We start from the raw sequence: 20,218 nt of genomic DNA, 5'->3' as shown, positions 1-20,218 counted from the left end.
TTGGAAACACTATCTAGACCATCTTGTATGGTCTAGTCAAGACCATACAAAATGGTCTAGTTCAAGTTTTTTTGTCGCTTGATCAAAATTTTTACTGACATTTCTGAATTCTTGATCTTAATATTTCCTATATCCTGGCTACCACCAATAGCTTTGTAAAGCAGCCCTGAAGAAATGTCTCTTTTTTTTATGAAGCATTGTAATGTCTGAGGAACCACCTGTATGTTACTGTGATAAGGGAAACTCAGATCAGGACATAGCATTAATAAGTGAGACTTTGTCAATTGTCTACACAAATTAATAAACCAGATGTCAGGCTTTTACTTCCCCGATTACTCAGTGAATGATGTCAGTGCGATTCTCTGGAAATGATATCATATGTGTGTCTGCAAGTGTCAGCAAGTCTCACAGTCACTGTGAATCACAAGACACAACATATGCCACAGCCTGTTTGTGAGAGTGAACTTGCTGCTGCCCATGCATTGTTTCTGATTAATCACATTTCATTCTCAGACATCTTGCTGTGAGTCCTTTGAAGGTTTAGTTTTACACTCCAGATGTGAGTTTGTTGTGTGTGACAAGTGTGAGCGACAAATTCACCTTTGCACCAAATCTCTATTACAACTGTGAAATGTCGCAGTGATCCACGCTGGATTTTAGTACAGAAAGCAAACATCAAGTTAAATATTTACTCCAAGCCAAGCTGGAGAGACTGTGAGCACACCTTTTACTTTCTCCTCATAATACCCCCTTTATACAACGCAGACAGGAAGTATAGACACACGACAGACACAAAGGATAAAGGCCAAAGGGCGGCTCCGGTTCATGATGACAGACAAGTATTTACCAAATCTGACAATATTAATTATCCCTGTCGTGTTTGCCATACCTCACCGCGAATGCCAAATTTCCAGCAAGATATTCAAATGCCAACAGACATTTGACATTTGCATATTGACAGTGAGGTTTTCATATAATAAGGCCGGAACCTTTCTGCACGAGAGAAGGGCCTGGTTCCAATTACTTAGTTCCTACTATCTCATTATACAGTACAGCAAGGTTCACTGTCCTGCTGTTCATCTCTTTTGTCAAGAGAGCTATCATTAGACTGAAGTTCGGAAAACTGTACTTGTTCGGTCTTGCAGAGCCTTTTTGTTTGGAGAATACACAAAAAGGCAAAGTAAACCCACCTGAGCCTATGGGGGGGGGGGAATGTAGGGTGTGTCTTGGTGTTCAGGGTGTGTATGGGTGTGTTTAGTGTTTGCGACTGGCCTTTCAAGAAATTGTCATTATTACAGTTGGGGCTGTCATGTTACAGCTGGAAGTGAAAATAATTAATGTATACTCACAAATATTGAGCACAGACAAGTCAGGCCAAGTTTGTTTAACACACGCACTGGAAAAAATTTGAATGTGTAGAAGAGAGGGATAGTAGTGCTTAGATAGTTTGAAAATTCCTGTTGAGGGCGTTGGTTTCTAAAAGTCACTGGTTCAGTTCTCACCCATGACCATGCCTCCCTCCCCTCACGTCTCTCCCTTCCTCTCTGTTCTCACACTTCCCTGTGATGCAGTGGAGTGGTTTGTGTCTGTAATGGCGGTAGCTTGGGGCTGAAACACCAGAGGGCACAATATGTCCGTCAGCAAAGTCAACCATTGTTTCCTCCTTCAGCCAAGAAAGATCATAAGACTTTATAATGAGCCTTGCATGGTTAATTTTGACTAGGCCTATATATATGATAACTTTTTCTCAACAGAGAAATGGAGTAAAGATTTTACCTAACCATTTTTTTTCAACCCTGCCTCATACTGACACAATGTATGACCCTCCCTACTCTCCTTGTCATTCTCCCTCCCTTTCACTTTTCAAAGCTGAGACACACCTATCTGTGATGTGTTTTATTTGCAGAGAGATAGTACAGCTGTAAAGACAGGGTGAGACATGTAAAAAACAACCAAACAAACAAAACAACTTTATACCAAAAAGCCAAAAAGAAGAATCTTTATTTTTACAAAAAAAAAAAAAAACTTGGTCACTTGGTTGTCAGCGTAAGCAACTCCACAGAACACTGACATCTCAGATGGACTCCTTTTGACCTCAAGAATGTTGAACCCTGGATGACAAATTCTTTGGGCAACCATTATCTTTACTCCCTGCACTGGGAATTTAATGTCTTGGCTACTGTATTCCTTAATTATTGTCAACTGGGTCTGACACTATCACTTGCCACGGTTTAAATGAGGGGGTGGAAAAGGAGAATGTAAATACCGCAGAAATTTACTGGGAACCAAGATCTAGAAAAACAGCACAACATGGATTAAGAATAATTATTCAGAGGGTTTTAAAGTAAGGTTTTGATTCTAACAGCATTCAGCATCCATGTTCTGCATGTAGAAACCTGGATAAGGTGTTTACATGCCACAGTCTCTGATATTAGTGCACATATAAACGCACTCATTGTTAACCCTGAGATCCATAAAAGGACAGGGAGTCTTCAGCAAAATTAAGAATGAGTTTAATTTATTTATTTATCTATTGCAGGGAAAATGCACAATGATTAATGTCACTGTAAATGTGCCAGTGTTTGTCAAAAGGTTCATTTTCAGCTGCCGTCCTTTGGCTGGTTGATAAACTGTGAAGAATAAGTCATTTTTTGGAGTCAACTTGAGTAGATGTTCCAGACACTGAATGTATAAATCAATTTATTCTAACTGTGGATTTCACATGGTATGAGGCATTATATATTACATTATAACCCATACAGAATATTTACCACAGAGATGAAAAACCATCTTTGACGTTATAAACTGTATTTTTGTTTTGAAGATGACACACTAAGCTTTATTTGTAACAAGATAGGCAACTGCCAAGATAATGGCTAAATTGTCCCCTCCCCTATGTCTGTCACAACAATTTAAAGTGTAATTCGTTATAACTCTACTTAGCAACCAAAGTTGTGATTGCGACATAAATGGATTTTGCTAAATGACATGACAGCCCCAGCACTACACTTCCCACACAGGCTAGTGGTTGCAGGGGTGTTTCGTAAACACAGCAAGGTGTGGTTTCTATCCTATCCAAAAGCGACCAGCTTCCGTCTATTCACAGCAGACTATTATCTGCGCAACAGGAGACTGGGCGGGGAGAGGCGCAAGGTCTGTCCGCTGTCTGGACAGCAGAGCAAAAAAACTTTTCCAACACATAAAACAACTTAGCAAAAATGAGTATGTACGGCTCTACTTCTAAACTGGCCACACTGGGCCAGAGAAGTATGTCTAATTCGCGACCGGATTTGGTTGGTACAGGTTATCGAAACGACGTGTTCGCCAGTGGAAACGACTTCCAGGCGGATTTCCAACAAGCACCAGGCGGCGGGTATGCCTACACCTCCAGCGTCTCCAAGACCTGGCACAGCGGGGGGGCCGGAGGACAGAAGGGGCACATCAGCATGGGTGGGAGCGGAGGTGGTGGATATAGGTAAGAGCTTTGAAATCACCTGTTGCTTTTGATTAAATATTACAGCATGAAAATGTGCATCAATTAGCCATTACATGTAAATATGTACAAATGTGACGTAGTAAAAAAAAAAGAAGGTTGCTCTGTTTTAGAAATAGCGTCATACCATCGGCTACACCATACAATACTAAATCGGGAAATATTTTAGGAATATTATATCAGCTCTGTCAAAGCAATACGACTAATTTGGGAATGTTTTGTGCGATTAAATTGTTTTTATTTCACATTAAACGACAAAAATGTCATCAAGCAGGTTCCAGTAAAGTGTGTTTGTGTAGAGGGTCATGACCTCTTTGCTAAAAGCGTAATTTTCGTAAGATATGTACAGTAAGTGATTGTATCTTTCCTCATATATTGCCCAATAGTCTGAATCCCAATAGAGAATAAGTACGTGCACACACCCCTTGAATGTCCTCCCACTAACATCATTCATTATGATGTTAGTGTCTAATGTCGTAACAGTCATGTTTGTGTCAAAGCTTTTAAGACTATTTACTTTTTAAGTTTCTCTCTTAATGCTTAACTCATGGTGAACAAAGGTTAAAGTAAAATACAGGATGTGGGGGAGTTGCAAGGTCTTTAAAAAGAGAAAGACAAGGAATGTCTATCTGAATGTTTTGTATTGGTGACTGTTCAGTGACACATTTCCACTTCCCACACAACATAGCCAGACTTTTAAATGAGTGTGTGTTGGATTAAAACAAAAGCTTATCTTTTTTTAAATTACTGAAACTACTTTGTTCTTTATTTGATTTTCGCACATTGTTGTTGTGTTATGCTCATTTAGAAACTTTGGTCTATCATGTTTTCATTTTGGTTTCCATGCAATCCAATGATCATAACATGCATATATAACATTTGAATAACCTGCTAACTATATTAACAGCATCTGTCTTTGAAATGTTGCTTATTTAAAGCTTGAGAAATCATCTCACTGCTTTTTTCAATGTTTACATATTCTATTGATGACCTTACTGAAAAACAATATAGAATGAAAAAAAAAATGTCTTTATGTTTTCTTTTCAGTGCGCAGGCTATTCAGGAAAGATCTTTATTCCTGACAGGCCAGTGTCACGATTACCTGCAGAGAGCGAAGATGATTCTCAATGGTGTAAGTCTAGCACACAGATTACACTGAACATAATTGTGAAGTGAGATCACAAATATAAATTCAGATAAGGTTGGCATTTTGTTGACTGTACAACAGACTACACTGTTGGATGCATTTCCGGTTACATATCAGTATGATTAAGCTGTATCAGCTAGGGTAAAAAAAAAAAAAAACTGACATGGAAAGGCAGGATGTGACTTGAAAAGCAGATAATCTCATCAGCCACAGTTAAAGTGGAGTATGATTCAGCAGGAGGCAAGAGTTCAGTGTATTTTCTGTGTGATTTTATAGGGGGGTCCTGCTGGGGAGGTGGAGAAGTCATTGATGATGGCTGCAGAATTCATTGAGCAGCTGAAGGTCTGTGGCAGAGATCTGCAGCATATGCGTGTATCCAACGATGTCTACAGAAGGTAAGACAAGATGCAGTGTGTGTTTGTGTGTTGGCTTTGCATGTTTGCATTTGCACGTGTTCACTGATAAGTATGTATACACTTTTCTAGTAATTCTGCCTGCAGCTTACCATAGGTGGGTGGTGCTAAACAGGAATAAGGTTGTAGAGTGATTCATTTTTATACTTGAAGCAAGCCTTATACAGAGAAAGCGATACTTGGCAAGCGCTTCTCATTCATCTGTATTTGCCAACCTGACCTCTTCAAAGTCATGAGATCAGGTTGCCCTTGAAAGATTCACAAAGCATTTCCTTTTTTGTACAACTCTACAGTGTAGAACAGTTCCAGAGCTTGCATGCTGCTATCCATCAGCAACTTATGGGTGGTAGACGAACCAAGGGCAGTGTGGGCTCTGCTGACGGGGGCAGGGCCTTCAACGATGCAATGGGCTGGATTACCCAACAGAAGGTAAGCTCTTCGTTCCTAAGAGAAATTTAAGAACATGGGTTGATATAATTGAAATCAACATAACAATAAGAATAGTTTCTCCATAATCAACACACATGACAATAAATGTGCAAAATCACTCCTGAAACAAAATGTTCCACTGTCATCAAGTACAGTACATCAGACAAAACATGTAAAACAAAAATGTCAGTAATTCATTTTTTAATTTTGTTAAATGATAATATTGAATTGTTACCAGCATCAGTATGCTCGTCTCATGCATTCAATGACAACATCACCCACATGTTTTGGTAAAACTTGGGCTTGGCAGTTTTTTTACCTGTTGGAGCAGTATGAAAATAATTGCACCTGCATGTGTATGCATGCCTGCGTGGGTGCATTCGTGAGCGCAGTTTTTTATGTGAAGGGAGGAGGAGTGTGTATATTTGGTGGTGGTGGGGGGTTGACACTTACCCTATCACTTATACTGACCTCCTGTAACTGAAACCATCTGGTCACGCTGCCAAAACCCGATCCGTGAGTGAAAGAGGCCAAGAGAGGTGCAGGAGGATTGAAACAAAGGCGATGGAAGAGCTCTGCCATTTCAGGAAGAGAGAGAGAGAGAGAGAGAGAGAGAGAGAGAGAGGAAGGCAGAATTTGATAGAACGATGATAGAAGGAGCTAAAGAAGCCGTGGAAGCAGAAAAATAAAAGTAGAAGTAAAGGAGTGTGAAATCTGACACTCTCCACAGAGTCAGTTTTTACAGGACAGGGCAGGTCAGTCGATCTCAACACGGTTATGGGAAAACGCCCTTCTACACTCTACCTCCCCAACCCTCCCACCCAACCAAAAAACACACCCTGTCACTCTGTCACCACTTCCAGCCTCACGTATCTATATTTCGTCATTCATTTTCCCTAAGTCTGCAGATATAGAAACATTTCTTTACATATTTTTGTCTCAGCCTTTGTACTTAAGTTATTGCCTTTTATTAAGCTCTAACTGAAAACGTATCACCTGATGATCCACTGCTGCCATTTTTTTTATCTTTGTTGACCTTTCCCCGTGAGACATTCATTAGTTGCACCGCTCTCAGTCAGGCTCTCGTAATAGACGTGTTGCGTATAGTGTCAGCCAAGTAATCATGTAGGAAAAGGGAGTGGTGAGAGAACAAAGGCCTTGAGAGAGAAGAGAGAGAGAGAGAAAAAAATGCGAGTAAAGAGCAGGGACTGGTTGAGGTTGGTTTGCTGGGAGGGCTCTTATCAAAGCTGAGGGCTGCAAACAGGAGGGGGGGGAATAGTTGGAATAGTTTCCTGCTCAACAACAGACTTTATGATCATATGCTGACACCTGGAGGAGAAAAGTGGAAAAGACAGATTGATGAAATATTTTTCACTGGAGCTGGTGATATTCTGTTTTTTTAATTGTTAACCAATCTCATTAATAGACTAAACAATGGCCTGATGTAGCTTATTTCTCTTTACCATAGAGCTCCATTATTGTCCAAACAAAATAGTAGTAAAGAGATCAATGAGCCACAACATTGCACCGTGTGACATGTTCCTTCATTACAATGAATAGGGCAGCTGTTTTAGGAAATTACAGGTATTTTTCAACTAATGAAACAATATATTTCTGATCTGTTTTTAAAAATGTGCGTTTCAAGTGGGAGCAAGTGGGCTAAGACAGACAGGGTAGGGTGGTTGGAAAACATTGTGAGATGAACAATGATGAACAAAGATGAACAAACACAACGTTGGTTTTGGTCTTTTCATGGTTTGTTGATAATAAAAAATTAAGGAATACCATTATTCTATTAAGTATTATGTACAATTATGTAGTATATTTTACTTTATAAACCTTTAATGTTCCATGAAATATGTTATTTCCCTTCATGCGAAGTTGATTTTGACATTGTAATTGTGTGTAGCAGTTATTGTATTTCTAAAGGTAACAAACTGTGATTCTGCATCTTGTAGCGTATGATTGAGACAGCGCCATGGGGGGACGACTCTGCCACCATAGAAAACCAAATCCTAAGCCACAACAAAACCCACAGCTCTATCCAAAGGAGTCAGGAAGTAGAGCGTGCTAGAGATGAACTGGTAAGTGGTCTTTCTCCGCTATGTTTTTAAGCTCTTTTCAGCTGCTCTTTTATTTTGGATTGTTTTAGCCCAATGTTTATTCTTCAGATATAAGGCAAATGGTTGTCTATGCGTCATGTGTAAAAATATTTTGTAATCTTATTTAAAACTGTGCAAAAAAAAACGAAATCTCTTTTTTCTTTTTTTTTTTAGAGGGGCGACAAGTACAACCTTTCCATCCTGGAACAAGAATGGGACAGCTTGCAGGTAGAGGCAAAGCTCTGTGGTTTATAAGTTCAGTTCAAATCAGCAGCATCAGCATGATCACCATTGTTACTTTTCTCTTTTTTTTAACCATGTCTTGTGTCTGTGTCAGAAAATGTCCCACAACCGTATTATTCAGCTGCGTGAGCTCCAGAACATCATCGAGGAGATCTCCCGAGCCATCATGTGGGTGAATGAGAGAGAGGAGGAGGAGCTTGTTTTTGACTGGGGAGACAAGAACATCGACCAGTACATCCCCAGGAAGCAAGAGAGCTACTCAGTAAGGATCTCTGGCTGAATTCTACTTTAACCCTGGTTGGGTGTTTCTTTCTTAGTTTAAGGGTCTGATTACATGTTCACATTTGATGTGTTTTATTTCCTTTATTATTAAAATCTTAATTACATATATTGTTCCACATTGTGAATGTTTGGGGTCCTTACTTTCTGTTTTTCTGACAGAGGATGATGAGTGACCTGGAATTGAAAGAGAAAGAGCTTAACAAGCTGAAGGTGAAAGCTGATGGACTCGTGAACAACAACCATCCTGCCGCTGATAAGATTGAGGTATGTACTTTTGTTCTCCTATCTCAAACAGCAAATTATCCAGTGGTTTTGTACTGATGACTATGTGCGCCCACAGGCCTACATGGATACCTTGCAGACCCAGTGGAGCTGGCTTCTTCAGATCACAAAGTGTATCCATGTTCATTTGAAGGAGAATGCTGCCTACAGCCAAGTAAGCGCTCAGTCCTGCTCTTGCTCTAAAGCTCTGTGTGTTTTCATATGAGCACTGATCAAAAGTGTGTTGCTGCCATCTTCAGTTTTTCAAGGAGGCCAATGAGACCTATTTGAAGCTGCAGAAGCAGGATGGGGCTATCCGAAGCAAGTTTGCCTGCGACAAGAACACCCCACTGGATAACCTTTCTGAACTCCTGAAAAACCTGGAGGTAGGATTTTTTTTCTATTAAGTCCAGGAAACACATACTTCCCTGCAGGTGTGAAGCACAAAACATTCTATGAAAATTTGTTTTGTCCAGTGACCTTAATTTGCATGTCTGTCATCTGGTTAGGCGAGTTTCTTGACAGAACAAATGGAAAGTGTCTGAATTTATCTTGGACTTTAAATGACAAAATGTGAAAGCTACTAGTTGCAATTTACAGTGACCCTGTTAAGAACACATGTCTTATTTTTGCACGTCCACAGAAAGAGAGGGAGCGAATTATGGAAAATAAGAGGCAGGTCCAAAGTCTGGTCAACAAGTCTAAAAGCATTGTCAGGCTGAAACCTCGCAACCCTGAGGAGAAGAGCAGCAGCCCCGTCATAGTCCAGGCCTTATGTGACTTTAAACAAGACCAGGTGGGATACATGCTCTCCCTCTCTCTCTCTCTCTCTCTCTCTCTCTCTCTCTCTCACACACACACACACACACGCACACACATGGACACAGAGAATGACGTGAAATGCTAAGTATAACTTAGTGTTTCCTCCGTCTGTATGTCTGTTTTATGCTACAGAAAGGGATTCTGAAAGGGAATGAGGGCATCCTCAAGGACAACTCACAGCGCAGCAAGTGGCTTGTGACAGGACCTGGAGGTCTGGACATGTTGATTCCCTCTGTGTGTCTGCTCATCCCCCCACCAAACCCGCTCAGCATTGGCCTCGCCAACAAGTAAGAATGTGAATGAGAATGTAGTTCAAACATAGTCTGAGAAAATACTCTTGGTATTTCAAATCCTGTCAGCTGTAGTAGATGTACTTTAACTTCATAATGTAATGTTGAAGCTCCTATACTGTATAGCTTGTGGAGCTACACATTTCCAGGAACTAGAAAAACAGCTGTGATTTTGGCACTGTGATGTATATGTTGTTGACATTGTCCAATAGATTCTTTAAGGTTTTTAAAGACTATGGAATAAGAAAATATTCTCAACTTACAGTGAAGCAAGTAATCATTTAGATCAAATGAAAATGTGAAAAATCTAATTTTTTGCATCTGATAAATATTACTATAGGAGTGATTGATAGCTTATTCTGTTCCCTAGGAATGAGCAGTATTATGAAGCCATCATGGCCATCTGGAATCAGCTCTTCATCAACATCAAGAGTCTCATCTCATGGCAGTACTGCCTCAAAGACATCAGTTACATCAACTCTCTCACTGTCAGCATGGTAAGATTTCACAAAGAATGCAGATAACTTCTTAGTTTTATTTCAAAAATGACTTATTACTTACATACTCTCCATTGTCTATGACAGCTGGCCAACATGCGCCCGGAGGAGTACCGCAGCATCATCAAAAGACTGGAGACTCACTACCAAGAGTTCCTGCGTACCAGCCAAAATTCAGAGATGTTTGGGGAGGAGGACAAGAAAACCATCCAGGGCCACTTCGATAAAGCCCAGGACTACTATGACACACTGATTATCCAGCTGCCTGCTTACGGTGAGTGCAAAATGTCCTTATTCCTAATTGATCAGTCCTGTAAATTTACAAAAGTACTGTTATTTTTTGCCACTGTAAATTGATAATCTTCAAACTTTTCAACAATACAGGGGAAGGAGGGGTACATCCTGGATGCATAAAACCCTCTCCAACAACCAAGACCCCCGAGCCCAAGGGAAACAGTCAGTCTACCCTCAGCATTAGCCTGCTCAGTAGTCTGCAAGAACTAAGACGCAGGCTGGAGCAGGCTGAGTCCGGTCTCACCAGTCATCTCCACGTTTCCCTTGGGGACAACAGTGCGCACGAGTGCACGGTGCACATCCAGAAGCTGGAGGTATGTAGCCATTCATCTGTTCTTCATTTTCATCTTTGCTCGAAACTCCATTTCAAAATTTGCAAAATGTATGTTAAGTACGACTGTAAATATACAAAAAGCCTCCTGCACAGTTGTGCACATTAATTTCATAAAGTGTTCATTGTCTAAAAAATAGGTTGAATTTAACTCAATAAAACATATTGATTTCCAGACTGTGCACCAAGATTTGGACTCTATTTATGATGATTACCTGCGCTTAAGAGAAAAGATTATAAAGCAGCTGGAAGGGATACCTGCGGACTCCGAGCAAGCCAAATTCCTCCGCTCTGAACTAGAAATCATCAACATGAAATTGGGAAGCCTGCGGGGTCTCAACTCAGCCTACCTTCAAAGGTGCATCATTTTACTCTAATTACACCACCTTTTTTATTTATTTCACAATGTTTGAGTAAATACTGCACAAAACAAGGTAAGTACTGGGACCAGAATGTGAGGCATTGTACAACTGTACTGGTTACAGAGTCAAATCACTTTTCATCTCATTAATCGTTGCACATAGTCTAATGATCATGTGTCTTCGACAGACTGTCGGCTCTTAAGGCCTTGCTCCAGAGCTTTCTCCAAGTCGAGGATATCATTAAGGTTTATGAGGCCCGCCTCACAGAGAAGGAGACTTCCTCACTGGACCTTCGGGAAGTGGAAAACTATCGGAGCACACTGAAGGTTTGACACACGTTCCATATTTAATTTAGACTGACATCTTTAGCTTTATAGTTTGAAGATTTGTAAAAAATGTCAAACAACGTAGAACAGTAACACAGTAATTAAGTAGTAGTACCTATTCACTTAATTCACCTGTAATGTATCTTTTAAAAAATATGTAAGATCTTTGTGTGATTCTGTATTAAAGCAAATGAAGAGTGATCTGGACCAAAAAAGAGACCTGCTGACAGCCATGGCGTCTGACCTGGATAAAGCAAAGCACTGGAATGATCAAATCTCTGAGCCCTTCCACAAGTGTGACGTAGACTTGTCCAAATATTCAGACCTTGTGAGTCAGATGTCTGACCGCTGGCGTCGGATCCAATCCCAGATTGATAACAGGTATATCAGGATAGTCTGTACATGCACACATTTCTTCAACATCTCTGAAAATCTTTCCATGTCCTCTGTTTGTCACTGCTGGCAACAACATTAAAAATATCCTCTCATCCCTTCCTCTTCCTCCCACTCTTTCCTCCTCAGAGTGTGGGACTTGGAGAAGCAGGAGACACAGCTGAAATATTACCAGCAGAGCAGTACTTCCCTGGAACAGTGGTTGGACAATGCCAGGAAGCGCCAGGATACCCTTCAGATGGTTAAGCTCAATGACATCCAGACCCTAATTAACCACCTCAACCAACAGAAGGCACGTCTGTCCTTGTTTATATCAACAAATTGGAATCAATAATAATACTTGAACTGAACTTATTTGTTTTTGAATTGGAAATATCCACCATTTACACTCCATTTTAATTGAGATGCTGACAGCCATTACCATTGGTGTAGGTGTGTGGATTTTATACATTATACAGCAGCATATGTGGAATGTGTTTCAAAAATGTCAGTCCTATCCCAGATGATTTATGAGACTTGACTTACTAGCTCTTGAAATCAAGAAAATTAAAAAATGTCTTTTGTTGAGCACTCAACAATTTAATTGGAATTCTTGTCTAATTAAGTACTGAACGTCTTAGAAGAAAAGAATTGAATTACCCTTTTCTTACTGCACAGGCACTTCACACTGAAATTAAAGGAAAGAAGGAGAAAGTAGAGGATGTTCAGAAAAATGCAGACACCTGTGCAGCATCCATAAAGGTTTGTAGTCAGTTTATGTGCACTTGCGTTTTCTTTCAATATTTTCATATATACTGCCAAGCTAGCATGCAAGCAACTGTGGTAGAGACTAGTGAAATCTATATTGTGTTGTGTGTTTTCAGGACTATGAGTTACAGCTGGCTTCCTACAGTTCAGGCCTGGAAACTCACACTAATATTCCTATCAAGAGAACAATGCTGCAGTCCCCTGCCTCTGTGGTCAGACAAGAGGTATGAATCAAATTTTTAGTTACGTATTATTAACACACACCCAAATGAAAATGATAAAAGTTATTACATATTTAAGTGATTATTATGTCTATCATCTCTTTGTTAAATATCAATTAAACAATTATTATTTCCTCTGTATTATAAGATCATGTAATACTGCTAATTTAAAGGCTAATCCCTTTATTACACATGTCATTGAATTATATGACTAGATTGTTATTAACAACTCAACATTTTGCATCACTATTCATCTACTAATTCTCATTCCATCAGGCGGCTGACCTCCAGTCCCGCTACATAGAACTTCTTACCCGCTCCACTGACTACTGCAAGTTCCTAGGGGAGCTAATGAAGAACATGGAAGAGCTGAAGGTAAGTAATGGATTTGTATGATTCCATTTATCATTCATTGAGCATTGTTACGCTAACAAAGAGTATGATGAACACAAGATGAAAATTAAGTTTATTTAACAACATGGAAGTAGGTGACTGAGGCTTTTTCTGTTGCTCTCCTCAGATGAGGAACACCAAAATTGAGGTGCTGGAGGAGGATCTGAGGCGTCTGAGGGAGGACATCGAGGATACTAATCGGAAAAACAAGTCTCTGGAGGATGAGTTGAACCGCTGCAACGGGGACCTCTCTCAAGCTAAAAAACACATCATTTCTATTGAGGAAATAAAGGCGACCACAGCAATAAAAGTCGATGCTGCCAAGGACAGCCTGGACAGCACACGCAAGCAGCTTCAAGATCTTAATGACCAGCTGACCACCATTAAATACCAGCTGGATGAGGAAAAGAGGAAAAGAAGGCTGGCAGAGGAGCGCTACACCAGCCAGCAAGAAGAGTATGAGGCGGCTGTTCGCCGAAGACAGAAAGAACTGGAAGAGCTCAACTGGACCAAGATTGACTTAGAGAAGAATGTGAAGGACAAGGAACGTGAACTGGAGAGGATGAAGATACTGCTAGAGGATGAGGAGACACGTCGACGAAGTGCTGAAACAGATATCTCAAAGGTAAGAACACAGTGCACCCAAGAGATTAATCAACTAAAGCAGAAATATGAGACACAGATCCACGTCACCAAGACCACAATCCTGAAAGCCTCGCAACAGAAAGAAGAAGATGCTGCAGAGCTGAGACTGCAAGTTGACAGACTCGCTGCCGAGAAGAGAGATCTAGAGGAGGAGCTGAGGAGACTGAGACAGTCCATTGCTCACACAGATGAGCAGAAAAGCAGAGCAGAGCAGGAAGCCAGCCAGCAGAGGGCCTCAGTGGCACAAGAGACAAGGATGCGCAGTGAGCTGGAGGTGCAGCTGAGAACCCTCAGGCAACAGAGAGGAGAGGATGATGTCAAATTAAAGGAAGCCACCAAAAACAATCAGGAAAAGTCCAGGCAGATCAGCATGCTAACATTTAACCTGGATGAGGAGGGAAAGAAGAGGAGAGCTCTGGAATTGGAAATCAATCACCTGAAAAAGGCTGAGGCAGAGCTGAAGGCAAAGAACACCTCTTATCTGGAGGCAATTAACAAGCTTAAAGTGTCTGAGCAGGAGATACGCATCACCCGAGTGGAGCTGGAGAAGCAAACCAGTGAGAAAACCAAAGCTGAGCAGAGTTATGCCAGGCTGCAGAGCCGTATCCGGGAACTTCAGTGCTCTCTGGATGGAATGGAGGCTGATTTAGAGAAGCAAAAGAAGGCAACACAAGAAGAGTTCACACGTAGAAAGAGAATGGAGGCTGAGCTGGAGAGGGTGACAATTACCTGCAGAGAGCACACCACCACAATTAACACACTGAAATCTGTTCAGCTAGAGGCTTCCAACACTGGAAGGAAGTATGAGCAGGACCTGAGGGCCCTCCAGGAGGCTCTGGACAAGAGCCTGAGGGAGCATAAAATCACAAAGGAGGAACTGGCAAATGTAACAGCTGAGCTGAAGGCACTGAAACAAAAGGTCACACAGGAGCAGGCCCGAGTTCATGAGCTCAACCTACGTAATGAGAACCTGTATAAGACCATTGAAGAGAAGAGCCGCCTGCTTAACGAATACACTACAGAGATTGAAAAGCTGAAGACTCTGACACAGAACCTGACAAAGGAGAGACTGAGGTTGGAGGAGGAGCTGAGGGCAGTTAGACAGGAGAGAGATGAGCTGAAGCTTCGCAAAGACACTACTGATGGAGAAAGTGCTTCTCAGATCTCAGCCTTGCATGTCCAACTTCAGAGTAGCACCAAGAAGACAGCGGAATTCCAGGCTCTCATCAATGACCTGACCAGGGAGAGAGAAAAGCTTAAATTGGAAATAGACAAATTCCAAAAGCAATCGATTGAGGTATTTTTGATTGCACTGAAGGATCATCTCCACATAATTCAACTAATTTTTTTCTACTTTTGCATGAATGATTATAGGTGCATTAAGACTGAACCTGATTTCAAAGTAGTCCTGCTATATATTTGTGACAATACTGAAGATGACTTATATTAGGAGTTTTGCATGAAATTCACCTAATTGCAAATGCCTTTGCTTAGTTGTGCATGATGTTCACTTTTACTTTGCATATGTCACTGAACTCTACTCATATACTAATAACAATCACTTTATGAAACACTATGTATACTCTCAGATGTTAAAACATGTATGCACACATCTCTGTGCATATGTACAGAAGCAATTAGTTCCAACAGTATTGACAGCTGAAGAGTTGTGGCTTTTTGCATGTTAAAATAACATTTTGGCATTTTTGCCCAGACATAACAATGTGTTCTCTTGTCTCTCCATAGACGTCCATCATGGTGCAGAGTTCCCAGAGCCAGTACAGTGAGCTGCTGCTGGAGAAGGACAGTTTGCTGTCAAAGCTTAAACTGCTGGAACAGGACAAGAATCGTCATCAGCGCATAGAGGAGGAACTCACCCGCATCAAGCTCACACTAGAGACTGAGCTCCGCAGCAAACAGCGGCTGCAGGATGAAAAGAATTCCATCCTCAAGGATTTCAACCATATGAAGAGCCAGTATGAGCTGAGAGACAGCCAGATCAGGCAGTGCGAATCAGACAGAGACAAGGCTGATCGCGAGAGGCTCTCCCTGAAGAATGAGATCGAAAGGCTGATGCGGGAGCTGAAGAGTGTTGAGGAGAGGTACAAGAGTCGGCTACTGAGCTCTGAAAAGGAGGTGTCAGACCTGGCTGTCAAGAGAGATGCCCTGGAGAGAGAGATACAGAGGCTGCAGCAGGGACCCTGTACTCTGAACAAGCAGACACAGACAGATGAGAGGGTCCCAAACATTGATCCGTCCAAGCTGATATTTGATGGGGTGCGCCGCAAAGTCACAGCCCACCAGCTTTGCGACTGTGGTATAATCAGTAAAGCCACTCTCGACCAGCTTCTAAAGGGACAAAAGACAGTGGATGAGGTAGCTGTGGATATCCAGCTTAGTCTAAAGGGTACTGGGGTTATTGCTGGCATGACAACAGGTTCTCATGGGAAAATGCCATTCACTAAAGCCAAAAACAAGAACTTCCTCAGCCCAGAGAGCACACTCATGCTTCTGGAAGCTCAAGCAGCAACAGGTTACATAGTGGACCCTGAATTTAATGAAAAGATGCCCGTTGATACTGCCTGCTCCAGAGGGATTGTAGACACAGAAGACAGAGACGTCTTGGTGACAGCTGAAGCAGCTAGCACAGGCTTCAAAGATCCATTCACTGGCAAAGTGTTATCTGTGGGTCAGGCTTGCAAACAGGGCCGCATTGACAAAAACACAGCCATCCGCTTGCTACAGGCTCAGGAGTCTGTGGGAGGCATACTGGATCCTGTTCTGAGTGTGTTCCTTCCAAAGGATCTGGCCTTGGATCGCAATCTTATTGATGAAGAGCTCTACAGGGCTTTGAACAAGAAACCCACCTGCTACCTGGATCCTGCAACAGAAGAGAAGATCAGCTATAATGACCTGAGGAAGAAATGTACAGTGGAACCTGTTTCTGGCTTGCTTCTGCTCCGTGGCCCAGAAAAACCCCTGGAAATACCTTGTATCCGTGGTACGGTCCCTATCAAGAACCTCGTCGATAGTGGACTTCTGGATGAAACTGACTTGAATAAACTCAACCAAGGCAAGCTCAATTTAAAAGACATTGAAGAAAGGTTGAAGTCCTATCTCCATGGCTCCACCTGTATTGCGGGTATCTATGATGAGGCCAATGACCGAATCCTACCTTTATATCAAGCAATGAAGGAAGGTCTTCTCATGAGAGGAACCACCCTGGAGCTTCTTGAGGCCCAAGCTGCTTCTGGCTTCATTGTCGATCCCGTCAACAATGTCTTCTTGACAGTGGAGGAAGCCACAAAGAGATGCCTGATAGGGAAAGAGTTTAAGAATAAGCTGTTGTCTGCAGAGAAGGCTGTAACTGGATACACAGACCCAGCCACAGGAAAGACAATCTCCCTCTTCCAGGCTATTGAGAAAGATCTTATTGAGAGAGGTCATGGAATCCGTCTGCTTGAGGCCCAAATTGCCAGTGGTGGGATTATTGACCCCAAACAGGGCCACCGTATTGATGTTGATATTGCCTATAAAAAGGGGTATTTTGATGAAGAGATGAATGAGATCCTAACTTATGAAGGGGATGACACAAAAGGGTTCTTTGACCCTAATACCAGGGAAAACCTGACATATCTTCAGCTGAAGGACAGGTGTATCACAGATGCGAAAACAGGCCTAATACTCCTGCCGCTCAAAGACAAGAAGAAGCCCCAGAAGACGCAGGAAAGCCGTACCAATGTCCTCCGCAAGAGGCGGGTTGTGATCGTTGACCCAGACACCGGGCTGGAGATGTCAGTCAGGGAGGCCTATCATCGGGAGCTGATTGACTACGACACCTTCCTGGACCTGTCAGAGCAAGAATGTGAGTGGGAGGAAATAACTATCAAGGGGTCAGATGGTTCTTCACGTTTGGTGATAGTGGATAGGAAAACAGGAACCCAGTATGACATCCAGGACTGTCTGGAGCGTGGTATCATTGAAAAGAAGTCTTTGGATCAGTATCGTGCTGGAACGCTAACCCTGACTCAGTTTGCTGACCAAATTACCAGCAGAGCTTGGAGCACTGACATGACCATTACAGCTAGCAATGTTGATGACATGGTCACCTGCAGCAGCCCCACCCAGGCCTCACCGTCCTCTCCTACCGTCCGTAAACGCTTTAGCAGTATTTCTATTACTGTCTCCCCCCCTGAGATGTTTGATGATCAGAGCCCTGTGGCAGCCATATTTGACACAGAGACCTTGGAGAAGATAACTATTTCCGAAGGGCTCCGAAGAGGCATAGTTGACACTATTACAGCACAGAGGTTGCTTGAGGCCCAGGCATGCACAGGTGGTATTATCAACCCTGCCACTGGCGAGAGACTATCGCTGCAGGATGCGGTCCATCAGTCCATCATTGATGAAAGCATGGCTATGAAGCTGAAACCTGCACAGAAAGCCTATGTTGGTTTCGAGGATGTGAAGACTAAAAGAAAGATGTCTGCAGCAGAAGCAGTCAAGGAGACATGGCTACCTTATGAGGCAGGTCAGAGATTTTTGGAGTTTCAGTACCTGACAGGAGGCCTGATTGAGCCCGGCACTGGACGTCGCATTACCATTGAAGAGGCTATCCGCAAGGGGTGGCTTGATGGTCAAGGTGCCCAGAAGCTTCAGGATTCACGGAATCACCAGAAGAACCTGACCTGCCCCAAGACAAAACTGAAGATCTCCTACAAGCAAGCCATGGACAGCTGCATGGTAGAGGAAAGCAATGGTATGAAGATGCTGCAGGCTTCCTCTGTGTCCACTAAGGGAATCAGCAGCCCTTACAATGTCTCCAACCCAGGATCTCGTTCTGGGTCCAGGGCTGGTTCCCGTACTGGCTCCAGGAGTGGATCTCGCAGAGGCAGTGTGGATTACTCCTCCAGTTACACCTACAGCTTTTCTTCCAGCAGTACCACCTACAACTCTTCCTCTTAATGCATTGCAGAGCAAAGGAATAAAATTAGGCAAGGCTTATTACTAGCGCTATGCAATTTGAGTACCTTTTTAACTGTTTGCTTTTCTAAACATTTTTTTTTCGGCTACTTAATAGATTTTGGGAGATCTGTTTAAATACTGAATCTTATTAGTTGAAATGTTTTGATTGTTTGCAGTTTTTGGTGATTTGGTTTTTGAATATTAAGTATAATGCTCAGTGTAATTCATGTTCTTGTTCTAATGCATACATTTTGAATGAATATATTTGTCATTGCTCATTTTAACATATAGAATGTAACATTGTGTTATTGCTGCGCATGCGCTCAGAATTGATTTAGCTATTTTTTATTCTAATGCAGCTTGATTCATGTAACCCATGTTTCCTTCTGTTTTTTAGAAAAAAACGTTTTTTGTTGCAAATGCTAAGGGTTTGGCTTAAAATACTGACTTGCCATAGTATTGATTATAACTATACTATATATATTCTTTGCCACTAAAATGTTATTCAAGCGATTAAAAAATAAAAATGTCATAACAATTACCACTCATACATTTATTCATTCATTCATTCATTCACTAGCTGGATATCTGCATTGTGCAGTAAAAGCTGAAAAGGTTCACTGTTTATCCTTGTATCAAAAGCAGTATCCATTGTTACCTATGGATGGCGCTAGTAGTCATGCTAAAACTGTTTAATTGCAAGCTTGTGATCCCACCACAACTCCCAACTTGACATTTTACCAGAGGTATGAAAATAAAATTGTAGACTTTGGCTGTAGTATAACATTAACTTGTCTGTTGTATTAGAGACTTTAATAAACATAATGGAAATTTCACCTGCAATGCATAAAGTCATTTTGGCAATTTGATCATTTTGGTCCCTATGTGGTTGATGTGAACAAACGTTATGTATCATCAGAGAAGTCTCTTCTGCGCTAAAGTTAAACTAACTGTAACAAGACACTGCTGGAGATTAAGATTTCAATTTAATAAATAAATTTGTCAGTTAAACAATAATGAATATGTAAAATTGAACTAATGAGTAAATTATTTATGAAGTTATTAGGCTTGAAAACTACTGCTGCCCCTACAGAAATATATTGTACAATTGAACCACAAAGTTTTACTTAGTTTAGCAGTTTAGCTATTGTGTTTTTATACATAGACATAAAATACATTACAGACCTTTTAGGTAAATTTGGCTAAATTAATATGACATCAGTTTTTATTTTAGGTAATGAACTGTAGGATTCTAGATAAATGCGCATGTTTCTGTCTCTTATCTTCCATATATGATCGCAGACATAGAATTTGACTTAGGTGGGCCCTGATGGTGATGAAACGCCTTTTTAAAAATGTAGAATTAATTTTATGATTTAATGGTCTGACACCAAAAAGCTAATTTTATCGCTACTTGTCCAGTCTTCACGTGTGAAGGAGTTTTTGGGGGGTCCTAAGGGAGGGGGGGTGTCTGGAGGAAGTCTGACTGCGTGCGAGGGGTGAGGGTGAGAACAAATGGAGGGAGGCAGAGGGTGGAGGCCACAGATAGGGGAGGTAGAGTG

At 41.6% G+C, this 20,218-nt stretch overlaps 1 protein-coding gene across 2 annotated transcripts; it reads left to right on the top strand.

The window, feature by feature from the left end:
- The first annotated feature begins 3,111 nt into the window (after nucleotides 1–3,111).
- Nucleotides 3,112–19,525, top strand: dsp (desmoplakin). 2 transcript variants are annotated; one of them, XM_022757979.1, is made up of 24 exons: nucleotides 3,112–3,475; nucleotides 4,541–4,625; nucleotides 4,917–5,035; nucleotides 5,347–5,482; nucleotides 7,441–7,566; nucleotides 7,759–7,812; nucleotides 7,922–8,089; nucleotides 8,269–8,373; nucleotides 8,450–8,545; nucleotides 8,631–8,756; nucleotides 9,014–9,166; nucleotides 9,325–9,479; nucleotides 9,853–9,979; nucleotides 10,067–10,253; nucleotides 10,364–10,587; nucleotides 10,781–10,962; nucleotides 11,154–11,292; nucleotides 11,480–11,673; nucleotides 11,815–11,977; nucleotides 12,343–12,426; nucleotides 12,549–12,656; nucleotides 12,930–13,028; nucleotides 13,174–13,671; nucleotides 15,438–19,525. In XM_022757979.1, exons 1-24 carry the CDS (start codon nucleotides 3,219–3,221, stop codon nucleotides 18,654–18,656), a joined length of 6,804 nt encoding a protein of 2,267 aa, XP_022613700.1. In that variant the 5' UTR covers nucleotides 3,112–3,218; the 3' UTR covers nucleotides 18,657–19,525. The 2 variants fall into 2 exon arrangements, with proteins under 2 accessions (XP_022613700.1, XP_022613699.1); XM_022757978.1 differs by having other exon boundaries at nucleotides 13,174–14,988.
- Nucleotides 19,526–20,218: the final 693 nt, after the last annotated feature.

This window comes from Seriola dumerili, unplaced genomic scaffold (genome assembly GCF_002260705.1).
Source record: "Seriola dumerili isolate Sdu_G_001 unplaced genomic scaffold, Sdu_1.0 BDQW01000291.1, whole genome shotgun sequence".
Classification (NCBI taxonomy): Eukaryota; Metazoa; Chordata; class Actinopteri; order Carangiformes; family Carangidae; genus Seriola; species Seriola dumerili.
The sequence above is the reverse complement of the archived record's forward strand: the minus strand, read 5'-3'. Positions and strand labels throughout refer to the sequence as shown.

What these genes read in the sequence shown, in the direction of transcription:
- dsp (XM_022757978.1), top strand. Translation starts at nt 3,219, where the DNA reads ATGAGTATGTACGGCTCTACTTCTAAACTGGCCACACTGGGCCAGAGA. An exon ending in ACCACCTCAACCAACAGAAG is followed by an intron (nt 11,978 to 12,342) that starts GCACGTCTGTCC and finishes CTTACTGCACAG; the next exon opens with GCACTTCACACTGAAATTAA. An exon ending in TCCAAAAGCAATCGATTGAG is followed by an intron (nt 14,989 to 15,437) that starts GTATTTTTGATT and finishes GTCTCTCCATAG; the next exon opens with ACGTCCATCATGGTGCAGAG.